Below are 20882 nucleotides of genomic sequence, written 5' to 3'. Positions count from 1 at the left end.
CCTGGAGAGCCCGCCTATCTACCTGCAGGAAGCATTTTGGCTCCTGCAACGGATCGCCCTGCAAACCTCACATGGACTGAACGCTGAAGGGAAGAGTCAACACAAGAACAAAGAGCGGGGACCTCTGCGATTTCACAGCTGAGACACAAGGGCATTTTCTGGAATGTCTGAATACCCTCTTCTGAGGGCACTTTTCGCTCCCGCGTGTTTGTCCGCTGTTTAGATACGGGCAGCACAGACACTTGGAAATCATTTCAACTTTCTCCTTGCCACGCCGCATTACTGCTTTTAATATCAAAGCCGTGTGGCTCTCATTAGCAAATTACCTTTCTTCATCCCTTAAACAGACTGTAGAGCCTTGCACCCGGCAAGAGTTCTTGCATGGGAAATAATTAGGACAATTATTTTAGGACAATTAGCCCCAGTAAATAAGCAGAATACCCACCCCCGGGGTCTCTTTTCTAAGGGTCTGGCTATCACCCTCTGCTCTATCAACAACTTACACTTTAGGTCAGAGCCCCTACCCCAAGCACTTCGAGAAATGCAATCCTTGCTGGATGCAAATCAGATGCTTTGCATTAGCTCCTGTGCAGCCTAAGCATGTGTTAGCTCCTGCACTTCCTGTGTTCTTCAGCCCTTCCTCACCAGGCTGCCCCCAACCTCCCTAGGAAACACAACAGGGTTTTCCCCGGGAGAATTTGCCCTTAAGGGTGGCTTCTTCTGCACTTTCTAAAGTTGTTAGCACCCTTTGAGAATGAAGTGTTTTGTTTTGTTTTTTAAAACATTGTCAGAACTGAATTGCAGCCTTGGCATTAACATGGGAGAACAGAGATAGGACACAGAGCTCCATCTTTGTTCACAGGACTTAACATGGGAGAACAGAGATAGGACACAGAGCTCCATCTTTGTTCACAGGACTTAACATGGGAGGACAGAGATAGGACATAGAGCTCCATCTTTGTTCACAGGACTCAATCTGATGTGAAGCATCAGCTGGATGACCTACGACACCCAGTGAAGACCTAGTCCGTTTCTAACTATATTCTGGTTTTGGTATCAAGTATTGCTGGTCCCTACATGCAGGGCCCACACTGCAAGATTCCCGACCGCTTACAAATCTTCACAGGCAGCTTCCCTTCCTGTTGCTCTTCTGTTTTCCAGTCGCCCCAGCTACCAAGGCCTGGGCCCAGCTTCCCCATGGTCCTTTTCCAATAGCCCCAAGACAGAACTGAGCAAATCTACTTCTCTATAGAGTTAACTTAGCAAATCAACTCTGGAAGAAATGACAGCATTTGTGCACTGAGCTCTCTGCTCTGAGAACATCTCCTCACCTCCTATTTCTGCGCTTTCATACTATTCTACAGCTTACTTGTACAGACAGCATACACTCCCGACTAAAGTTACCTTTGGCTCCTCTTACCCTGACTATAAATAGGGAAGCTACTGATTTCTGCATATTAACTTGATAGCTTCCTAAATCATTGCACTGCATTATTTATACTAGTTTAGATTTTCATTTTTTTCTAAATTTAACAAGTACACACACTTAAAATGTGCCAAGAGTAGTAATATAACCTCAAACGTTCCAAATTGTGTGCTTGTTTCTGATATGGGATATGTCGTTTGTTTGTATGTTTGTTTAGCAGTGCTGAGGACTGCACTCAGGATCTCAGAGTGCCTAGAAAGCGCTCAACCACGCAGAGACAATGCCTGCTGGAGTTCGGCTTTTCTAACTGTGCTGGACGGTTCATCCCCTTCAGGGTTAAGGAGTGACCATGGCAGTGAGCATCCTTCTCTTAAGTCGCATTCTGATGGGACCTGCATACACACCACAGCATGCACGGCGAGGCCAGAGAAAACCATCTAGGATTGGGTTCTCTCCCTCCTTTTATCTTGGGTTTGGAGGATAGAATTCAGGTCATCAGGTTGGCACGGGAGGCAATTTACCCTCTTCAACCATCTCTCTGACCCTCACTCCATTTTGGGGTTTTATTGGGAATGGTTGTTAAATTGCATTAAATATCTTGTCTGTATCTACTATTTTTAATTACATGATTTTTATCCCAAGATTTATTAATATATTCAGTATTAATAGTCAATTGCCATACTTTATCTAAATCCATACATCGTCATTAACATAAACCGCAGTTAACTGTGGAGTACTTGTCTTTTAATGAGCTCCTGGTCGTGTTTCCTAAAGATTTATGATTGATAAAGTTGACCTTCATCAGCCGGACTGGCCAGTCAATCTGCTTCCTACAGTCTCTGGTAAGAGTTGGCTTTGTGTTAAACTAATCTGTTACAAAGAACTGAACATGGAGCTGGAGAGAAGGCTCAGCCATTAAGAGTCCTTACTGCTCTTGCAGAGGACATGGGTTTAGTTGCCAAAACCCACTGGCAGCTCACAGCTGGTGGAAACTCAAGTTCTAGAGGATTCAGCACCCCCTTCTGGCTTCCCTAGACACTGCACTCACATAAACACACACACACACACACACACACGATGCACAAACATACATATAAAACACTCCCACACATGGAATAAAAATAAATAAATCTTAAAAAAAAGAACTGAGCTTTTCCTTTTGACTGGGAACAATTTCAAGCCATGGAGCCCACCCTGCCCACTTTCCATAAGACCTGTAAAAACATTCCCTCTTTTCTGGGGTCAGATGTGATATATCATGTAAATTATAAAATCAAATGTGAATGATTTCCGACCAGCCATACAACAAGTCAAACTCCTTGACTCTCTCCCCATTTTTTCTGTTCCTACTGCGAGCCAACTCAGTACACTGAGAACTGACCAGTTCAAACCTGAGCAGTCCACACCAACTCAAACCTGAGTGGTTCTCACCAGCTCACCTCTCACCTGTCTTATACCTGCTCATGTGCTCATGGACCACATGCAGACCTACGCTGTGCAAGATGCCCACATTTGAGGGGTTTTATTTACTTGCTTATTTGTTTTGATTTTTTGAGACAGGGTTTCTCTGTAGCTTTGGAGCCTGTCCTGGAACCAGGCTGGCCTTGAACTCACACAGAGCTGCCTGCCTCTACCACCCAAGTGCTAAGATTAAAGGCGTGCACTACCACCGCTCGGTTTTAAAAATTTTGAGATGTTTTTAAAGGCAGTTTAAGAATTAGTAATCCCACTGAGTTTTCTGGCAGTGATGGACACAATAGTCAGATGTACCTGATGTTTCTCACTGAGAATCCTGGTGGGATGGTGCGGGTTCACCGAAATGGAAAAAGCTATCGTGACTGAGTTTCTTTTGGTGTGTTCTTAAGAGGGTTCTGAGAACCACATGCTTGGACTTGGCTAAATCTATGGTAAGGGAAGATGGACAGTCCACAGATAAATGTTTATGTTCAGGCAAGAAATTGATATTTAAAGCTGGGCAAGAGAGCCCACATCTGTAATAGCAGTATTCAGAGACTGAAGCAGTAGGGCCAAGCTACATTATAAGTGCCAGGTCAACCTTGTTACAGTGTGAGATTCTGCCTTTTAAAAAAAAAAATTGAATTTTAGAAAACTTCCAGACATGAGATTTAGAACTAAGGGGATTCACTGAGATCACCCAAGGCATGAATCTGTTACAGAGGAATAGAAGCAGATATGTGAGCCTAAAGGAGAAGCCATGACTAAGGAGTCATACAAATGAGGGACAGGGGAACCAGGAAGGAATGTGGTCTTCTGGAAGCTTAGTAAATACTCCAAGAAGATTCACAAACGATGTCAAACGCTGCTGACAGGAGAAGACGCATTCTAAGAGGCACTGGTGTGGAACCCCGGAAGTGCCTACTGGCCACGAGGGTAGTTTGAGTGGTGAGCTAAGGGTGGCGGTTTGGAGGGCTTCAAGGGAAACTCTGAAGACACGCAGTCGAGACAGCAAGTCTAGACAGTTCTTTGGAGAAATAAAGAGGAACGGAAAGCCTGGTGGAATTGGAGGGAGATGAAAGATTAAAGGAAATTTCCTTCAAGATGAAAGAAAGTCCAGGGTGTTCATCTAATGATGGTTATGGTGCAAGCAAGAAAGATGCCATCAAGCCAATTGAGGGTGGGGCAAATTGCACATCTAACGTTCTCTAGAGGTTGGCCTTATTCATTCCATTACGAAGACACCGAGTGCCTATTGCATGCCAAAAACGGGGCACTTGGGATACAATGGGAGAGAAAAGGGCTAGCAACCGTTTATCCATTGTGGTGGCAGGACAGGTGAGTGTATATAGGACAGGTGCAAGCGGGGCAGTCATGTGGTTTGGGGGGAAAGCCGCTTTCTGATTGCCTTAGTTTTCCAGAGGCTGCACCAGCCATGGGAGTCCAGGGTTTGGAGACATGAGGAGGCATGACGTACAACTTGAGAGAGCAGCAGCAGAAGCGGATGAGTTAGCATGCTAGAGTTGGCTTAGGGTCATCCGCTAGCAGTGGGACAAAGGTGCCCTGGTGCTTCTCTCTAGTCCTGTTGAGATAATTAGGCTGGAAAGCAGGAAGAAGCCTGGGTCAAACCAGGGGTGAGACTTCACCGGTCACGTGACAGAAGAAGAAACACCAGCACAGCTGAAAGAACACACAGAGATGAGGCTATGATGATGGGCCACATGGTAGAAACCAGGGTCAGAGGAGCGCAGGCGCGGAAAGGGTGGGGCCAATGGGCTAGACTCCTATCATAACAAAAAATAATGATAAATTCTTAATGAGCATCTCGAAGGTTCAAGATGAAGAAAAAGTACAGATTCATCCTCAATTGCTTTAACTTCAGCGATGTCCACAAGACACACTGAGCCTCTACCATTGCCACCTCTGCCCCTGTCCCCACGCGTGTTTTATTCCCTGGATTACAGCAGTCGCCTACTGTCTGGTCTCTTCGCATCAGTCATCAACTCCCTGCGAGCTCATCTTCATAAACGACATTAATTAGCAACCCAGAGCACATTACTTCCCTGCTCCACTCATCCAGTGACTTCTCATCTCGCCCAGAATCAATCAGTCTGAGGTCACTGGCTGCCTCTCCCACGGTCCTCATCACTTCTCTCCCCCTTGCCTGATACCCTCCTGCCCTTCTCTCCAGCTGTTCCCACAGGAACCACGCTAAGTCTCCACACTTACTGTCTCTCCTCCTTAGAGGGGTCTTCCCGGGATAATGGGGGTGGGAGTTCTTACACTTCACCCCAAGCTCTGCTTTAATGACAAATTCACTGTATCCTGGTGGATGCCGCCATCTAATATGGCAGTCTTGATGCTCTAGAAGGATCCTAGACGTTGCTTTCTTTATCCTCATGATCTCATAACCACTGGTACTTACTATATTATGCCAGATGTTCACTGCTGTTATTCCTTCAATAGAGGAAGGAGCTTTAGAATGTGGAACAATGCTTGGCGTATTGAGCTGCCTCATAAAATATTTGCTATAAGTGAATGAACTGTCTATTCAATAAAAATCAGTCTTATTCCACGTTCAACCTTCTCAGTAGGGACACGAAAGCCTTGCGTGGCTGGAGAAAGAGCTACAGAAACAGTGCAGCAGAGATGAATCCTGAAATTGCTCACCTAATAATAAGGGAACTGTGACTCTCCGCTTCTTCAACACTTCCTGGATCTAATTCCACAGTTATCTCTTCCCTGATGCAACAGCTCAGGTCAGAAGACTTTCTCTTCCAAATATTACTAAAATGTCAAATACCTGGGTGCTCTAAGAGCACCAGACTGGGTATACAATACTGAGGTGCAAATGAGTGGTTGAAAAAAAGTTAGTTATGTTCAAAAGTGTGTGCGTGCGTGTGTGTGTGTATGTGCGTGTGTGTGTGTGTGTGTGTGTGTGTGTGTGTGTATAAGCCAGAGAAGAACTTGTGGGATGCTGTTCTCTACTTAGGTTCTGAGGGTTGAGCTCAGGTCATCAAGCATGGTGGCAGGCACCTTCACTGGCTGAACCATCTCATTGGCCCCAAATAAGTATTTTTGTGCTGTACAGAATCTAGAAATTACCAGAGTTAATACAACATGGAAAGACTTAGCCCAAAGGCAAGGGTTTAAGGAGAGAAGGAAGAAGGAAGGGAAGCAAAAAAGGGAGGAAGCAGGATAATAAGAAAGCTAAAGAGTGGACTAACGGAGGGAAGAAAGAGAACCAAACAGCAGATGGGAAGGGACACCAGGTGAGGAGATAGAGGTTGAACAAACGGGAATACGGTATAATGACAGCTGTGTATGATAACAAGATGAAACCCATTACTCATTACCCTAACCTAAAAGAAAATAATTTTTAAAACATGGGAAGAAGGAAAAGGAGGTTGAATATGTTGGCGGCATGGTTAGTTTGAGTTGTTAACTAAATCTAGACAATCTAGAAGGACCCAGGAATGGAGTCTCGATGAGGGGTGTCTAGACGAGGCTGGCCTGTGAGCTTGTCTATGAGGGATTTTCCTAACGGAAAGACATGCCCACTATGGGTGGCGCCATTCCCTGGACAGGGGATTGTAAGAGAGTGAAGAAGGCAAGCTGAGCACGAGCACGAAGGTATTCCAGCTGCTTCAAGTTCTTGTCACCCACCTCCCTACAATGGCGGGCAGAACCTTTCTCCCTTGAGTTTCTTTCGCTGGGTACTGCTGTCACAGAAACAAGAAAGGGAACTGAGATGGCATGGTTTATTGTGATTGAATTCATATGTATCTAGCTAACACTAACACATTTTATAAAACAAAACAACTTGATATTTATTTTATTCTGAAACATTTATTATGATCTCCCTTGTGGGGGAGACGTTGGTCATGACTGGCAAGTATTCTGCCTCTAAGCTATTTCCTCAGATCTGAAGCGAACTGCTTAACAAACTAAGATAAATTTCAGACCCAACAACCAAAGCAAAACAACCAAAACTTGGTAACACTTGATGTATATACAGAAAGACAAAAAGTTCCTTTTAAACGTCAGTAACGGCGTATTCCAAGGATTTCAGCCAATGAACAAGCATTAACCTGGATTTTTTTAATTACAAAAGTAACTAAACTTTATGGGAGCTAAGAAGCAAGATTTTACGATGGCCCTGTGCTTTCCTGAGAGCTCAAATATAGGAAGGCTGTGGTATAGACACTGTCCACGTCTGTGACCCAGAGGGAGCGCCTGAAGTTCTTAGAGAACAGCTCTTCTACCACACACGTCAGGGAGCCTCTGATCCGTTTGCTAAGAAAGAACGCGAGGAAGTTCAGCAGGTAGGGAGCTTACTGTGCAAGCATAATGACCGAAGGGGGAACTTACGGTAGAAGAGGAGGACTCCCCAAAATTTGTCTCTGACCTTTACGTGTGTGCATCTACACGCACACACCCTCTCACATACACACCAGCATACACATGCACACACACCAGCACACACCAGCACACGCACCATCACACACCATCACACACCACCACACACCATCACACACCACCATACACATGCACACACACCAGCACACACCACCATACACATGCACACACACCAGCACACACCAGCACATGCAACAACAAATAATTATTAATTTTTTTAAAAAGGAAAGAAAAGAAAGAACATGTAGGCTTCAAGAGCTCTGTCTGTGGTTGCACTTTCCGGTTCCTGTTCCAGGGGAGACAGTGCAAGCAAATCCCCCTGTGTTGTCAGGGTGAGTAAGCAGCCAGTAAGAATTTAGAAATCAGGTCTCCATTCTATTAGAATCTTGAAGAGTTGCCAAGATAAACCAAGCTGCTGCCAGGGACCCCTTACGCTTGGACACTCACAGCTTATACAACCGAGCCACTCCCGGACACCATTTCTGGCTCATTCCTAGGCGCTATTTCTGGGCCCACCATTGGCTTTTCCTGCTGTGGGGATCAGTGGAAGGCTGAGGTCTCCCTGGATATACACAAATCTCACTGTACACTTCACCTCTGCTTTTCACTTTCCCTACTTGTGCCAATAAAGAAGAATAAGAGTTTTTGATATTCAAGAACAGATCGACTTTGAAATGCCTGTTTGTCCCATTATATAATAGTAGGCAACCATTTGTATGCCTTAGCAAAAAGACTAGCCTAACATGTCAACATACCCTTCAGGAAACACACACACCACACACACACACACACACACACACACACACACACACACACACCACTATCCAGGTGGGAAAGAAGGCAATGAGATCTGACGCCCTCTTCTGGCCTCCGAGGCAACAGCATGCTGTGCACTGACATACACTCTCACTTCACGCGTGCCCATAAAGTAAAACAATCAAAATAAATCTTCAAAAAGTGCTTTCTAAGCCAAACCCAATCCCCTTACTGTCTGTCCACATCACATACTACAATGAAAGTGAGACACTGAAAATAAAAATCTCCACCACACATACACACATACACACACACACATAAATATATATACATATATCTCATATGTATTTAGAACCGAGGGAGCATACTCTCTGATGTCGCTTGTGTGTGCAACAAGAGGCAGCATGAGGAAAAGGAACCCAGAGGTACACAGAGTCACCAAGTGAACTGGCCACTGTAACAAAACTAAGTAGAGGCATTACTTCCCCACCCAGCCTATTCCAACATACCAATACCACTGTTTTTTTTTTTTTTTTTTCGAGACAGGGTTTCTCCGTAGCTTTTTTTGGTTTCTGTCCTGGAACTAGCTCTTGTACACCAGGCTGGCCTCAAACTCACAGAGATCCGCCTGTCTCTGCCTCCTGAGTGCTGGGATTAAAGGCATGCGCCACCACCGCCCAGCCCCAATATACCACTTTCAAAACAGGGTTTTTCTATGTTTGCTATGGGTTTGAATATATGGTTTATGCCTCTATGGCACAAGTTTGCATGCTTAGTCCTATGAGGACGGTTCCAGGGGCAAGACTGTCAAACAGTCAGACTATTGGCAAGTTGACAGGTCATTCAGGGTGTGCTCTGGAGGAGAACTAAGGTAGTTTTTGTTGGACCCACCCAGCCACTCTCTTGCATCCTGTTATGAGATGTGATCTGTTCTCTGGTACCTTATTCCAGTCACTACATCCAGCGTGATATGACAGTCAAGAGGACTCTCACCAGAACTGTGTGCTATGTCCTGAATCCCTCAAATGGTGATCTCTACAGACCTATACAGACCTCCCCCGCTCAGATATCGGGCTAGCGCAGAGCTCTCTGAGAGGTGGCTGAGTTCCGGGTCGTAAGAAAAACAAAACATTTTTGCAAGACATCTTCTGCTAGCCAACAGATATTCAACATGTACAAATGTACTGAGTGAACATTGCTTTTGTGCATCTCTTGGATCATGGCCTTGCCTCTCTTTTGTGTAAAAAGTAGGACAATTTTACGCTTGAGGATAAACTGCAAGCAGAGTATTGAGAGCTCCTGGGGGGCTCTTCACCCATTTCCCATCTGCACGAGATCATACATGAGTCAGGGTGCTTTCGTCAAAACCAAGAAATTAACTTATGACAACACTCAACTAGAAGGAAGAGTTTGTTCTGGGTCGTTTAGCTTTCCTCTGCTGCACGGTGCAATGCAGAGGTCCGTGCTGCAGGGGCCCGTGCTGCAGCTGCCTGTGCTGCAGATGCCCGTGCTGCAGGGTGCAATGCAGACACCCGTGCTGCAGGGGCCCGTGCAGATGGCCCTGCAGCAGGGGCCCGTGCAGACACCCGTGCCGTGCTGCAGGGCCCGCGCTGCAGCTGCCCATGCTGCAGGGGCCTATGCTGCAGGTGCCTGTGCAGACGCTAGCCTCACCTTCCGCTCTGTTTCCACGTCCTCATCATGATAATCATCGCACGGGCTGGAGCTGGCTGCAAAGGTGGGTCCCTGAGAATAGTACTGAGAACTTCGGCATCCATCCCGCCTCAGCTTGTCACATTCTGCAGAAAGAACGGGCAACAAGGGCAAGAAGCCATTAGAAGCCAGAATTTCTGGAAGTCCACGTTACTTAACTTTTCCAGTGATATTTTCCTAAGCAAAATAGAATTTCAAACTAATGCTATCAACAATTAAGGATTATTAAGGCACTAAATGGCGCGTCAATGCACTATAAGCGGGTCTTCAGAGCGCACCACGACCCTACGCAGTAAACACCTGTCAGCAACACTGTTCCCGGGAAATTGAAGGTTAGCATAATTAAAACACACGGTCAGTATGCTAGGCAAGGAAGGAGTGAATCAGAATGTCACCCCAGGGCCTTCGCTACTGTACTGTATTTGCCACAGACTACTGATTATATTATAACAGCTTTTCCAAACCCAAAACACAGGCGACGGCCAAGCCACGCTCATTTCCAGGACTTAGCTGGGGTGACATGAGACATCATCTAACGACTGTGATGCTATCGCTTTCCAGAGAGACGGGGCGGGGCAGAGGGAGGAGAGCGCAGGGTCCCGGAAATGAGACTCACAGCCCTGAAGATGCTAAGCAGGTGCTGTATCACTCGGCCTGCAATTTAATTTTGATATCAAATTTGCTGTGTGGGATTTCGTTGCAAGTGATGTGCTAGCCCCAGATATCTGCCAGCTCACAGAGGAATGCCAGGCAGCAGCAAGGAGATTAACAGGTTCATGTGTCTTGATGGGCAAGAGGCTGGGGTCACAGGCTGGGGTCACAGGCTGGGGTCACAGGCTAAGGGACACCAAGGCAAGAATTCTCATTATCTGGGCTAGCGTGTGGGGACGGCACCGATGGCTTCTCAAGGCACCAGGAACTTTCCCAGGTATTAGCCAGACCCATTAAAGGGGCATTTGTCAGGCAAGAGGAGTGGAGTGTAGTTCCCTTCAACTTCAAAGGCAGAAAAAAAAAGTGCTTTTCTAAAGGTTTTCTCTTTACAGAGATTTTAAAAACCAAACACCTAAAAGCCCAAAACCAAACTAAGGCCTCTCCACAGTTCCTGTGTTAACACCGAACCTACACAGACCTTCACTAGAGAAGGACACTCACTTCAGGAAGAGGTAAAATCATGAGGTTTTTGTTGTTTACGAACAGAAAATAAACGTCCTCTTTCTTCTTTCTTGCAAGGGGAATGGATGGAGGAAGTTTCTAATTCAGAACTATATATCAGACTTAAAAAGGAAAAAAAAAAAAAAAAGAAAAGAAAAGTCCCTGACAACAGTCACTAAGCTTTCTGAAAATGTCAAGGTAACTGGAAGACGAACGCCATGAGACAGCTAAGGAACAGCTTCAGCCACTTAAGAGCTGGCAGGTGTTCATAACACTTTGTAAAGCACAGTCTTCAAGTGCCTGGAGCTTCCAGCAGCCACACTGTTTTTAAAATTAGATTTATTTATATATTTATTTATCACGAGTGTAGAGATGAAAATTCACTCATGCAATCTAACCCTTTAGGCGGAGAAATATTTTCCCAGCTCCCCAACAGTTATACTCTGAGATAAATACAAACAGTTTAGAGCCTTAGTCTACTGAGGTGAGGCTATAGGAAACACGAAGGGTATCTTTTAAATTCTCTGGAGATTTCTGGGATTCTTGAATATTTGATTTGGTTTTCTTTAAATACCTCTCTTAAGGGAGGGCTAAAAACGGTAACACCCAATTCAACAGTTTTACATCCTATACCTTAGCACAACCCGGTGGGTTCGGCATGAAATACGCTGCTAGATTCACTTTGCCGTGGGCCTAGAAATGGACCATCCTAACCATCTCTGTACCACTGGGTCTTCTAAGGGCGGGCAAATCTTGTAAGACAAGCCACCACAAATTATGACCATCTACAGCTACACGCCTCTGCAACACAGGATTTTCAAATACCCGACAAGGAAAGGAAAATAAAGACAGACACCAAAGCCTTTAAACGAAACTCTTGCTCGCCATCATCGTTTCTGGCCACACTAGGTAAGCAGGTGCAGAGCATGAACGGGTACGGTGGCCCACACCAGTAATCCCGGCATTCGGGAGGTGGAAGCCAGAAGAACAAAAGTTCAAGGCCAGCCTGGGCTAACCAAGACAGACCATGCCTCAAAATAAACAACACCAACCAAACAAATGAATATACTTTAAATTTTGTTTCTGTATCGATAACATGTGAGACTGTATTTGAAATATAAGATTTCTTTCCCTTGGAAGTAGGGACTCGTGGGCTGGCCCAATTCTAAGAGTGACATTTGTTCTTATCTTGGGAGAAATGCCTAAGAATACTAAACTCGGCTAAAATGATTGACACATGTTAAATCTTAAAAGCCCAAGTACTTCAGAACAACTTCCCAAACACTAAGAATCATGGGAAACACTAAGAAACAACTGCACTCTACCAACTCCAATGTTGTTGAGTAAAAAAAGCTGGACAAGTAGTCCTAAGTTCAAGGAAGTTAGGGAAATGATAATGTTCCGGAACAGCTCAGAAGAGTCTACCGAATAGAGGAATAATGGCACTGACGGTCGTTTCCAGAGTTTTGTTACCTCGTCTCTCAGCGTGTTATTTCAGTTCTAAAACGAGGTAGAGAAACTTCTGAAAAGCAATCCGCAACTTCAACGAAAGTCAACCTTTCTGTTTCTGTAAAGGGGGATTGATTATTACGAAGACCGTTAGAGCCATCAAGTAACTGTCTAGAATCCAGACAGACTTAACACTATGTGAGAGCTAGGGGCAGCCCCTGGGTCTCGTAGGGACGCAGATTCCAATCTGTTGAACCGCAACATTAGAGTTCCATTAATGGACAATAATTTAACAAAGACTTTCCAGTCTTCTGTCTGCTCAGGCACTGTGTTAGACCCTGAGGTACAAGAACTTACACAGAGCCCACTATCAGGAGTGTGTGCAAAACAATTCTTCCCAATACCCACTGCTGTTAGACTTCGCCTGTAAATCACACCTACGCTGATTCATTACTGAAAGTCGGCAGGTAACTGCATAGCTAGATTGGCTTGCTAGTGGTAAAATTAAGATTTTGTGATTTATTTATTTATTTTTATTATTTTTATTTTATTTTATTTTACCAATTTTAGCTACACCTTCACCAAAACACCACGAAGCTGGGAGCACTTCTTTTCCTAAGAATGCAAGACACTTCTAGGGGAGTCCTCTCTCCGTCGATGGCTGGAACCTTTCTAACACCTTTCAGTCCAAAATAGGGCTAAATCATTCAAACCAATGTAACTCCCGAAATCATAAAAATGATTATTCATCTAATCAATTTTATATGACACAAAGATTCATGATTAAGAGTGGTTTATTCTATAAGAGTGTCAGTACCCACAAAATATACGAATACTTATCAAAGCAAAGAAGAAAAAAATGAAGGTTCTCTGGTCTAAAAATATGATTTATACATTGAACTGTATTCTCTCAAAAAATATAGAGAAGTCTTCAGCCTGTTCTTACTTCAGTCACATGTTCTTACTTGGAAATGAAGTCCTTCCTGGTAGAACCAGGTTATAATAAGGTGGGCCCTAGTGAAATATGACTGATGTCCTTATAGGAAGAGGTGAAGAGAAAAGAGGGTCCTCTGAAGACACAGCCAGGTGAAGCTAGAGGCAGAGTTTGGAGCTGGCTGGGGCCACCAGAAACTGGAAGGGGCAAAGAAGATTTCCCAGAGAGGATGGAAGGAGAAAGCCTTTGCCACCAATTTAATTTTGAACTCTCCGTCCCTAGACCTATGCGATAAAACATTTCCTTTGTTTTAAGCCACCTGGTTTTACGATAAGTTGTCACAACAGCCTTCAAGTATTAGAAAAGGATAAGCCGGGGGATGCCAAGACAAGGAGGAAATGATCGAAGACTTTTCTAGAAATCTGTGTCGAGGGGTAGATTCTTGACAATAACCTCAGTGCATCACATGGAAAGACACATCACAAGAACTGGGCAGGACAGGCACCCACCTGGCTATGCAATGGCTGTGTAACCCTGCTAATGTAACATCTGCTTTTCTGTCCCAAGAAAAGTGATTCTTCAGAAAGGAAAGGGTTGGTGTGAAAACTCACAATAGTCTTAACAGTAACTGCCGTGTGTTAGTTACACCCACTTTAAAAGCTTCCTGTGTCACTGCCCTAAGATCTCTCACTACACATAAAGTCAATTACTCTGCATGACCCTAAAAGATGCAAACTAGAATAGTCACATTGTACACAGGAAAACTTAGAGACAAATATGTAATTTGTTGCACCGTGCATGGTGGGACCACCAATGGAACCCAGGCGCTGCGGCCTCAGAGCTCCTTTTTCTCTCCTGGGAGTAAAAACATGCATAACTGCATGGTTTAGGATGGGAGATTACATCATCCTCACTTCTCCCTGAACCTCTACTATGGCTTAAATGCTCCCACCAAACGCATGCTGGGATTTAACGGCTGCCCTGATGGTTCCAGAAATGGGAACTTTAAGAGATGCATGGATGCTTTGGTTATGAAGGCTCCACTCTCACAGACAAGTGCCATTATCCCGGAAAGGAATAAGGCAGCAGGGATGGGTATCCTTTCTCTGCCCTTGTATCACTTAGAATGGCAAGAGCACCTTATCCGATCTTGGGCTTCCCAGCCTTCAGAGTGAAGAACAAAATGTCATCTGCCCTTCTGAGGTTGTTCTCAAGTCCTCAGTTGTACAGAACTGTGTCTCATGACTCCAGCCCCCCCCCACCCCATGCTATGGTGAATTTGTCAGAATCACAGTGGTGACTCTACCTTCGGGACTTATCTCCTGGGACAGTTGCCTTCTACTCCCGAGCCACTGCAATAACCTCCATCTTCCATTAATATTCACTTCCATCTCCCTTCCCTTCTAGGCTTTAGGGGATTCAAAGGAAGAAGCCATAGCTCATGCCTTCTTAGATCCTACTGTGCCCCCACATGGTACAAAGGTTCAACGTATGCCTTTTGTCTGTGTGTGACACAGACACACACACACGCACACACTTCCTAAACCATGTGAGAGAGACAAAGGGATGATGAAAGAAGAACTTGCAACCAAAAGGCCAAAAGGACCCAGGACGTTTTCTAACTTACCCTTCCCAGGCCAGTGGAGCAGGGACAGTTTATATGAGGATGGACGCCTTCCGTGGGGAGTTGGGAGAGGCTCGGGTCAAAAGCACCAGCCTAGATTCCACAGCGGCACAGGGTTCTAGACATGCCACATTTAACATCCGAGTATGGTTTCTCTTTAACAGTATTAAATCTTTCATAACCCTCTTACTAGAACTCAAGGTCATAAAACTTTGGGCGAACCCCAGCTGCAGAGTTAATTGCAAGGACGATGGCCGTCACACGCCGCTTCAGTGGAGATGCCCTACCGGAAGCCAGCAGCTAAAACGCTCATTGTTTTCAGATGGCTGGGTTTTAAGGCCAATAACACCTGGCATTTTTAAAAACCAGAAAGCCCTTTGCTCTCATTACTTGATTCGTGTTTAAAATAACCGTGTGTGACTTAAAGCAGGGTGGGTGTGCATTTTATCCGTCTCCTATCTTAGGAAATCCAGATGCAAATTCTCTCATAGTCCAGGGTTCTATCACACTTACTTTCCATCAGATTTAGGATGGCACGGCCTAGGGCCAGCACATCTTCATCTCGGGCCAGGAGAACTGAGAATGCGTAGGCTACAGGCATTTATGTCTAGAAAAAAAAATCAATTCCAGCCCAGCGCTGGGCCAGGTATGATATAGCTAAGATAATTTAGTTTTGTGCTTTTAGCGAAGCACGAAGGAAAAACTGACTGCACTTACATATCACGCCTTGTAAGTATTCAAAAAAAATCACCACAAAATGCATTTTTAAATTGACCTCTCACTTCATTAATTTGTTGGGTTTGACGAGACTGTAAAAGAGAAGGAATCTAACTGAATCCATATGCCACTTACAGATAACGAATTTGCCAAAAACACATTTGGATTTTCCAAAAAAAGTCCTTTAAAGCAGTTTACTTCAATTTATTTAAATTGTCTTCGAGCATCAACAAACTTGAAGATAATTAAGAGTCTATAGATGCGCCAGCAATTTCCAAGCGACTCACTCATTTAGCCAACTTATATAAATCTTGTCCATAGGTATTTGTTTTCTAGATAATGACAGAAATTTTAAATGCTAAGAATTCAGATGAACATACCCTTTCTGTTTACTGTGGAGCTAATGATTCTTCTTCTCCTCAGCTTTAAGTAAGAGTTGGTATGCAATTATACAGGCACACTCGACAATGACATCCAACACATTGCTGCGTTCCAAGTACTCAAGTTGGAGCTATCCTGCGATGCAAGTATATTCAGCCCAGAGACCAATTTCTCCCTAAGCATCACTTCATAGATCCTTAGCATCCAAAGCAACATCAAATACAAAAGGACAAAGCAAAATCGCATGGCTTTAACAGTCTTGCCTATGTCTTGGGAAGTTTCTAAAAGTGAGGGTCTGTTCCTGGTGTCCCAGCTGACAAGAGTAAGATCTGCTTAGTATTAGGTGAAGAAAGTCCAGCCAATCCGAGAGATGGCAACTCTGGCCCAAGTGTCAAATGAGGAGGGGCTCTAAAGGGTGGAGGAAAGTTAGCCAGAGTCTGTGATTCTGTTGATAGGTTCTCTCATGTTCTGTGTGTGTGTGTACATGCACACACGTGCGTGTATGTACATTTATATGTAGGTACACGTGCACATGGGGCTGCAGGCTGACAAGTGCCTTCCTCAATCACTTCTCCACCTTAAAATTTTGAGACAACTCTTCCACTAAACACATTTGGCCAGCATGGCTCATCGGCAAGGCTCTGGGTCCTGCTATCTCTGCCTCCCCAATACTGGGATTACAGGTATGTAACCCGGAATCTGACTACTTTCCTATGTGCTAGAGATTGGAACTCAAGTGATTTCTGTGCGACAGGCCACCCACAACGCCTTGACCCATTTCTTAGTAAACCTCTAAATGTCCTTCTACATCTGAGGCCATGCTAACTTAAGGGGAAACCAAGTGAGCAGGCAGAGACGCAAAAGCCCAGGCTTCCAAGTCACTGCCGCAGGATACTGGGTTTTGTTCTAATCTTCAAGACACTGCAAACTCAGCTGTTTAATTAAATTCCCCTAACTTGGACAGTATTTCTCCAGATTGAGGTACCTCAGCATCCCCAGGCGGGATGCTGATTAAGGCATCATCAGGTCTATTCCCAGTGCTCAGTAGGTCGGGAGCAGGGCCCAAGAACATTCATTTCTAGCCATCCCCTGGGTGATGCTCATGCTGCTAGCCCAAGGGCCACCACACGAGAGCAAGGCTCAGAGGCAGATAATGCTCTCCAAAATTAAAGGTGGCTGCTGTGACACCACTGAGGGGAGGACAAAAGTCAATGAGGTCTTCTCTACTTGGAGGAGGCAGCAAGTAGGGACTCCTCCCACTCCCCGGCCAAGAGGACAACAGAATTTTTATAGTTGGAGACTTCATGCATGTTTCAATGTAAGAGATTATTGTAAAGAGTGAGAGGGTGGCAAGATTGTTCATGTCCAAAATGTGTGTGTGTGTGCGCGCGCACACACACACACACACACACACACCATTTTTAATAGTTCCAAAAGGACAGAGGGTGAGCTTAACTTCCTTAAGTCTCTCAGTAGACAGTACATTAGCGAGAAGACAGGATAAAGATGAATCTGGCTGACAGGCTACAGATAAGGGATGGAGGAGGAACATTGTATCTGGTATCTACTTTTATCTCCTAACTGTTTTGTTTCAGAAAAAGAGCTCTAATTCTTGCTATTTAGAAAAATGTCTTACATGTTAATACATCCTTAAAATGTTTGGTGGTCTTAACTTGTATTTGGTATTCCAGTTCACCTCCAAACGCAGAGGCAGCTTCCTTCAGGCTATTACCATCCCGTACCTGAAAACTGCTTCCCCTAAATTTTCAACATGGTTAAATACAGTGAGCCCTTTAACGGATCCAATGGTGAGAACTTGAGTTCCAGTTTTTCCCATGTTCTAAATAGAAATATCAACGTCTCCCAAAGATCTCCAAGTCCTAAGTGAACTTACTCAGTGTAGGTGCACGTTAGGTATCTAGATATCCAATGAGTTATCAAATGAAAGAGATCCTGTATTCACTTAGTAGTGTACCCTTAAAAGGGTAATGAATGCAACCCCAACAGAAGTGCTGGCTCCATCATTCATTACACATTATCCTGGGCCACAGCTTCTGCCTTAGTTTACCCAAGGCGATAGTCTAAGTCGTCAGTGTGTAAGGACACTTCACATGTGAGGGGTGGTAAGGCATAGGTTAGAACGAGGAGCAATAAAGAACTGAATGAACGCCCGGTAGATGAGGCCTTTCAAAGCTCAAAGTAAGAGAAAAGTAGAGAATGAGTAGGTGGGGTGAGATGACGACATTCAACGGCTAGTCAGGATGTCTACTCAAAGAAATGGAGCCTCAGTACATTCCAGAACTGTTGTAGTTTGGAAATGAAATGTCCCCAGGGACTTATGTGTTGAAGGACTGGTCCCTAGACAGGGTTCGAAAGTGGGGCTTTAAGAAAGTGGCAGGCTCGTGGGGGCTCTTAATCAATAGGTTACTAATCCATTGATGGGTTCATAGTTGAGTGGACAGTTTTGGAGGCAGAAATTATGAAAGATGGGGCCTGACGGAAGGATGCAGGTCACTAGAGACCTCCCTTTGAAGGGCACAGCTTGTTTCCTAGTCTTGTTCTTTCTCCCCGCTTTTCCAAACTGTGTGGTGTCCTGTCACCAAAATTCTCAGCCTTACTACTTGCCTAGAAAAAAAAAATTCAATTATCCAGCCAAGAACTGAACCTTCTGAAATGCTGGGCTAAAATACCCCCACCCCATCCCCATAAAGTCTTCTACTTTGTGTATTTTGTCAGTAAGGAAAACTCAACACACTAACCACCCAGATGTTAAAATTAAAAAGCTAAGTGCATCGTGGGTAATTCCCAGAAACTATCTGGTCGCCAGAACAGATAGATGTCCCAGGAAAACCGAATTTCCAGAGAAAGCACTCGAGTCAGTTTTGGGGAAGAATAGAACAGGAGAGGAGGAGACAGAATGACACCATTCAAACAGACGGGTTTTCCTGCGAAGGGAGACAAGCCAAAACATATTTTTACCCAATTCCAAGTGGCTTCTCCTTTCAGTTTATACAGCTCATTCAGCAAAACGCAGACTAAGACAGGAAAGGTGGAGGTCGCAGAGAGAGAACACACTGCTTGTTGGTCGTCAGCTCAACCGTCAAATGGAAGTAAATCTGCTGACTAACGCGTTCGCACACACTGTTTATTTTGTGTGCTGGGACCAATATCACCCCTATTAACATTAAATACCATGGGCAATTTCAGGCATACAAATAATTGTGTGTATATATATACATATACATATATATCTGAGTATGCACATGCATATATATCCATATGTAATTTTAAATTCAGATTCCATATATGAGAAAAATATGTGGCAATAAAGGAGCTTTTAAAAGCCATTTTGATTAATATCTCTTTATAATTAATGAGGTGGGTGAGGGGCCTTAATAAGTAAAGACCAGTACCTAAGCCACTAATCCTCGGCTTTTTTTTTTTAACACACACCCTCAAAAGCATTACTATTAAAATGTCATTTGCCATCACAGAAATCCAACTTCTACAACCTCGTCTCTCCACATTCCCAAATTAATTTAAGTAGGCTTGCAGAGCAGAATCTGACTGGAATGAGGGCTTCTGACTGGCGCCCATGACGAACGTTGTGTGTGTGAAAGGCTGGAGTCCTAGCCGAGCACAACCAGAGAAGTCGCAGTGCGGGCCATCTCCCCTCGTGTTAGAATCAGGACAGCCACCTAAACAGCTGAAGAGACCAGCCAGGTCACTCAACACAGGCAGCCGGCAGAGATTCTCGGCCAACAGCAGAGCCTTGGCTGGACGGGGAACCACGGCCCTTATCTAGGGACCTTCAGAGTAGCATTTTTCTACCACAGGGACCGAGCACAGAGGCCACTCAAGTTACTTTATCAGCAGTGAAAATAGAATTGCTGAGACAGCAGACTGGCTGTGGACACAAAAACAAAACAAAAAGCCTTTGTTCAAACAATCCATGGCGCTTTGTTAAGGCCCGGATCATCTGAAGGTCTGTACTCCTGGTCTGTCTTTTGTGTGTTAGTAACTCCCATTAAAATGGGAGAAGGGCGTCCTCTTTATCTATCTGAAAGAGCTCTGCAAAGAAAGGATGCTTCACTTTCCCAGCCCCCGACGTCCCTCTCACAGGTGACACCAAGGAAGGCACCCATCGGCATCGGCATCATTGTGTATGAAGTAGTGGCTGGAAGACTTCAAGGACACATTAACCAGACTGCTTTCTTCAAAATTAATACTCTCTTAATCCCATATTTCTGTCTTTGCTCCTCTATATTTCTTTAAAAAGGGATTTAAGCCCGTTTCGAGCATTTTCCCCTAACAATAAACACTCCAAGCCTACTGAATGCCGGACACATTAAAAAAGGAGGAATGGCTTCAGTTATGTGACCGATGCCCTTTGAAAAGTCAGCCTAACTAAACTGTCAAGCACTGGGCGCAAGATTATCAGCTGACGTCATCTTTCTCACCAAAGGGCTAACAATGCAGCAGAGCCACGTTTCCAGCAAGCCACCAGCGCCTCTCTTAGGGAACCACATGATTTCTGGCTCCAACTCGACCCATGCTTTCCCAATTCCCTAAGACGATGCGATCACACCGCTGGTGCTACACACTGCTCTCTGGTTCCCTGCCTCTTAACTGCTCTTTCAAAGGTCACCAACGACTTCCTAGTGACCGAGTCAACAGGCGGTCTATAAGCACCAGGGTGATCGCCCTGTCCTGGTGACTTTCTCCTTCCCCAATTATTCTTTTACACCTTCTGCTGCTGCAACCTCTGTAGATATAAAACAATTAGGCTTCCAGGGTAAATTGAACCCCACCGCCAGCCCTTCATTCTGTCCCTTGTTCCTACCACAGTCTCATGATTG

At 44.7% G+C, this 20882-nt stretch overlaps 1 protein-coding gene across 5 annotated transcripts in view; it reads right to left on the bottom strand.

Annotated features, from left to right (window-relative positions):
- The window catches only part of Nhsl1 (NHS like 1), a 223494-nt gene that overhangs the window by 29259 nt on the left and 173353 nt on the right, over positions 1-20882 (bottom strand). For all 5 annotated transcript variants that reach the window (XM_050159448.1, XM_050159450.1, XM_050159449.1 and 2 more), the window contains exon 3: positions 9728-9852. In XM_050159448.1, the coding sequence (XP_050015405.1) occupies positions 9728-9852 (125 nt within the window). The remainder of the gene's footprint in view (positions 1-9727; positions 9853-20882) is intronic.

This window comes from Alexandromys fortis, unplaced genomic scaffold, assembly GCF_014885135.2.
Source record: "Alexandromys fortis isolate MF-2015 unplaced genomic scaffold, M_Fortis_MF-2015_v1.1 scaffold_107, whole genome shotgun sequence".
NCBI lineage: Eukaryota > Metazoa > Chordata > Mammalia > Rodentia > Cricetidae > Alexandromys > Alexandromys fortis.
This window is presented reverse-complemented; position numbering and strand designations above follow the sequence as displayed.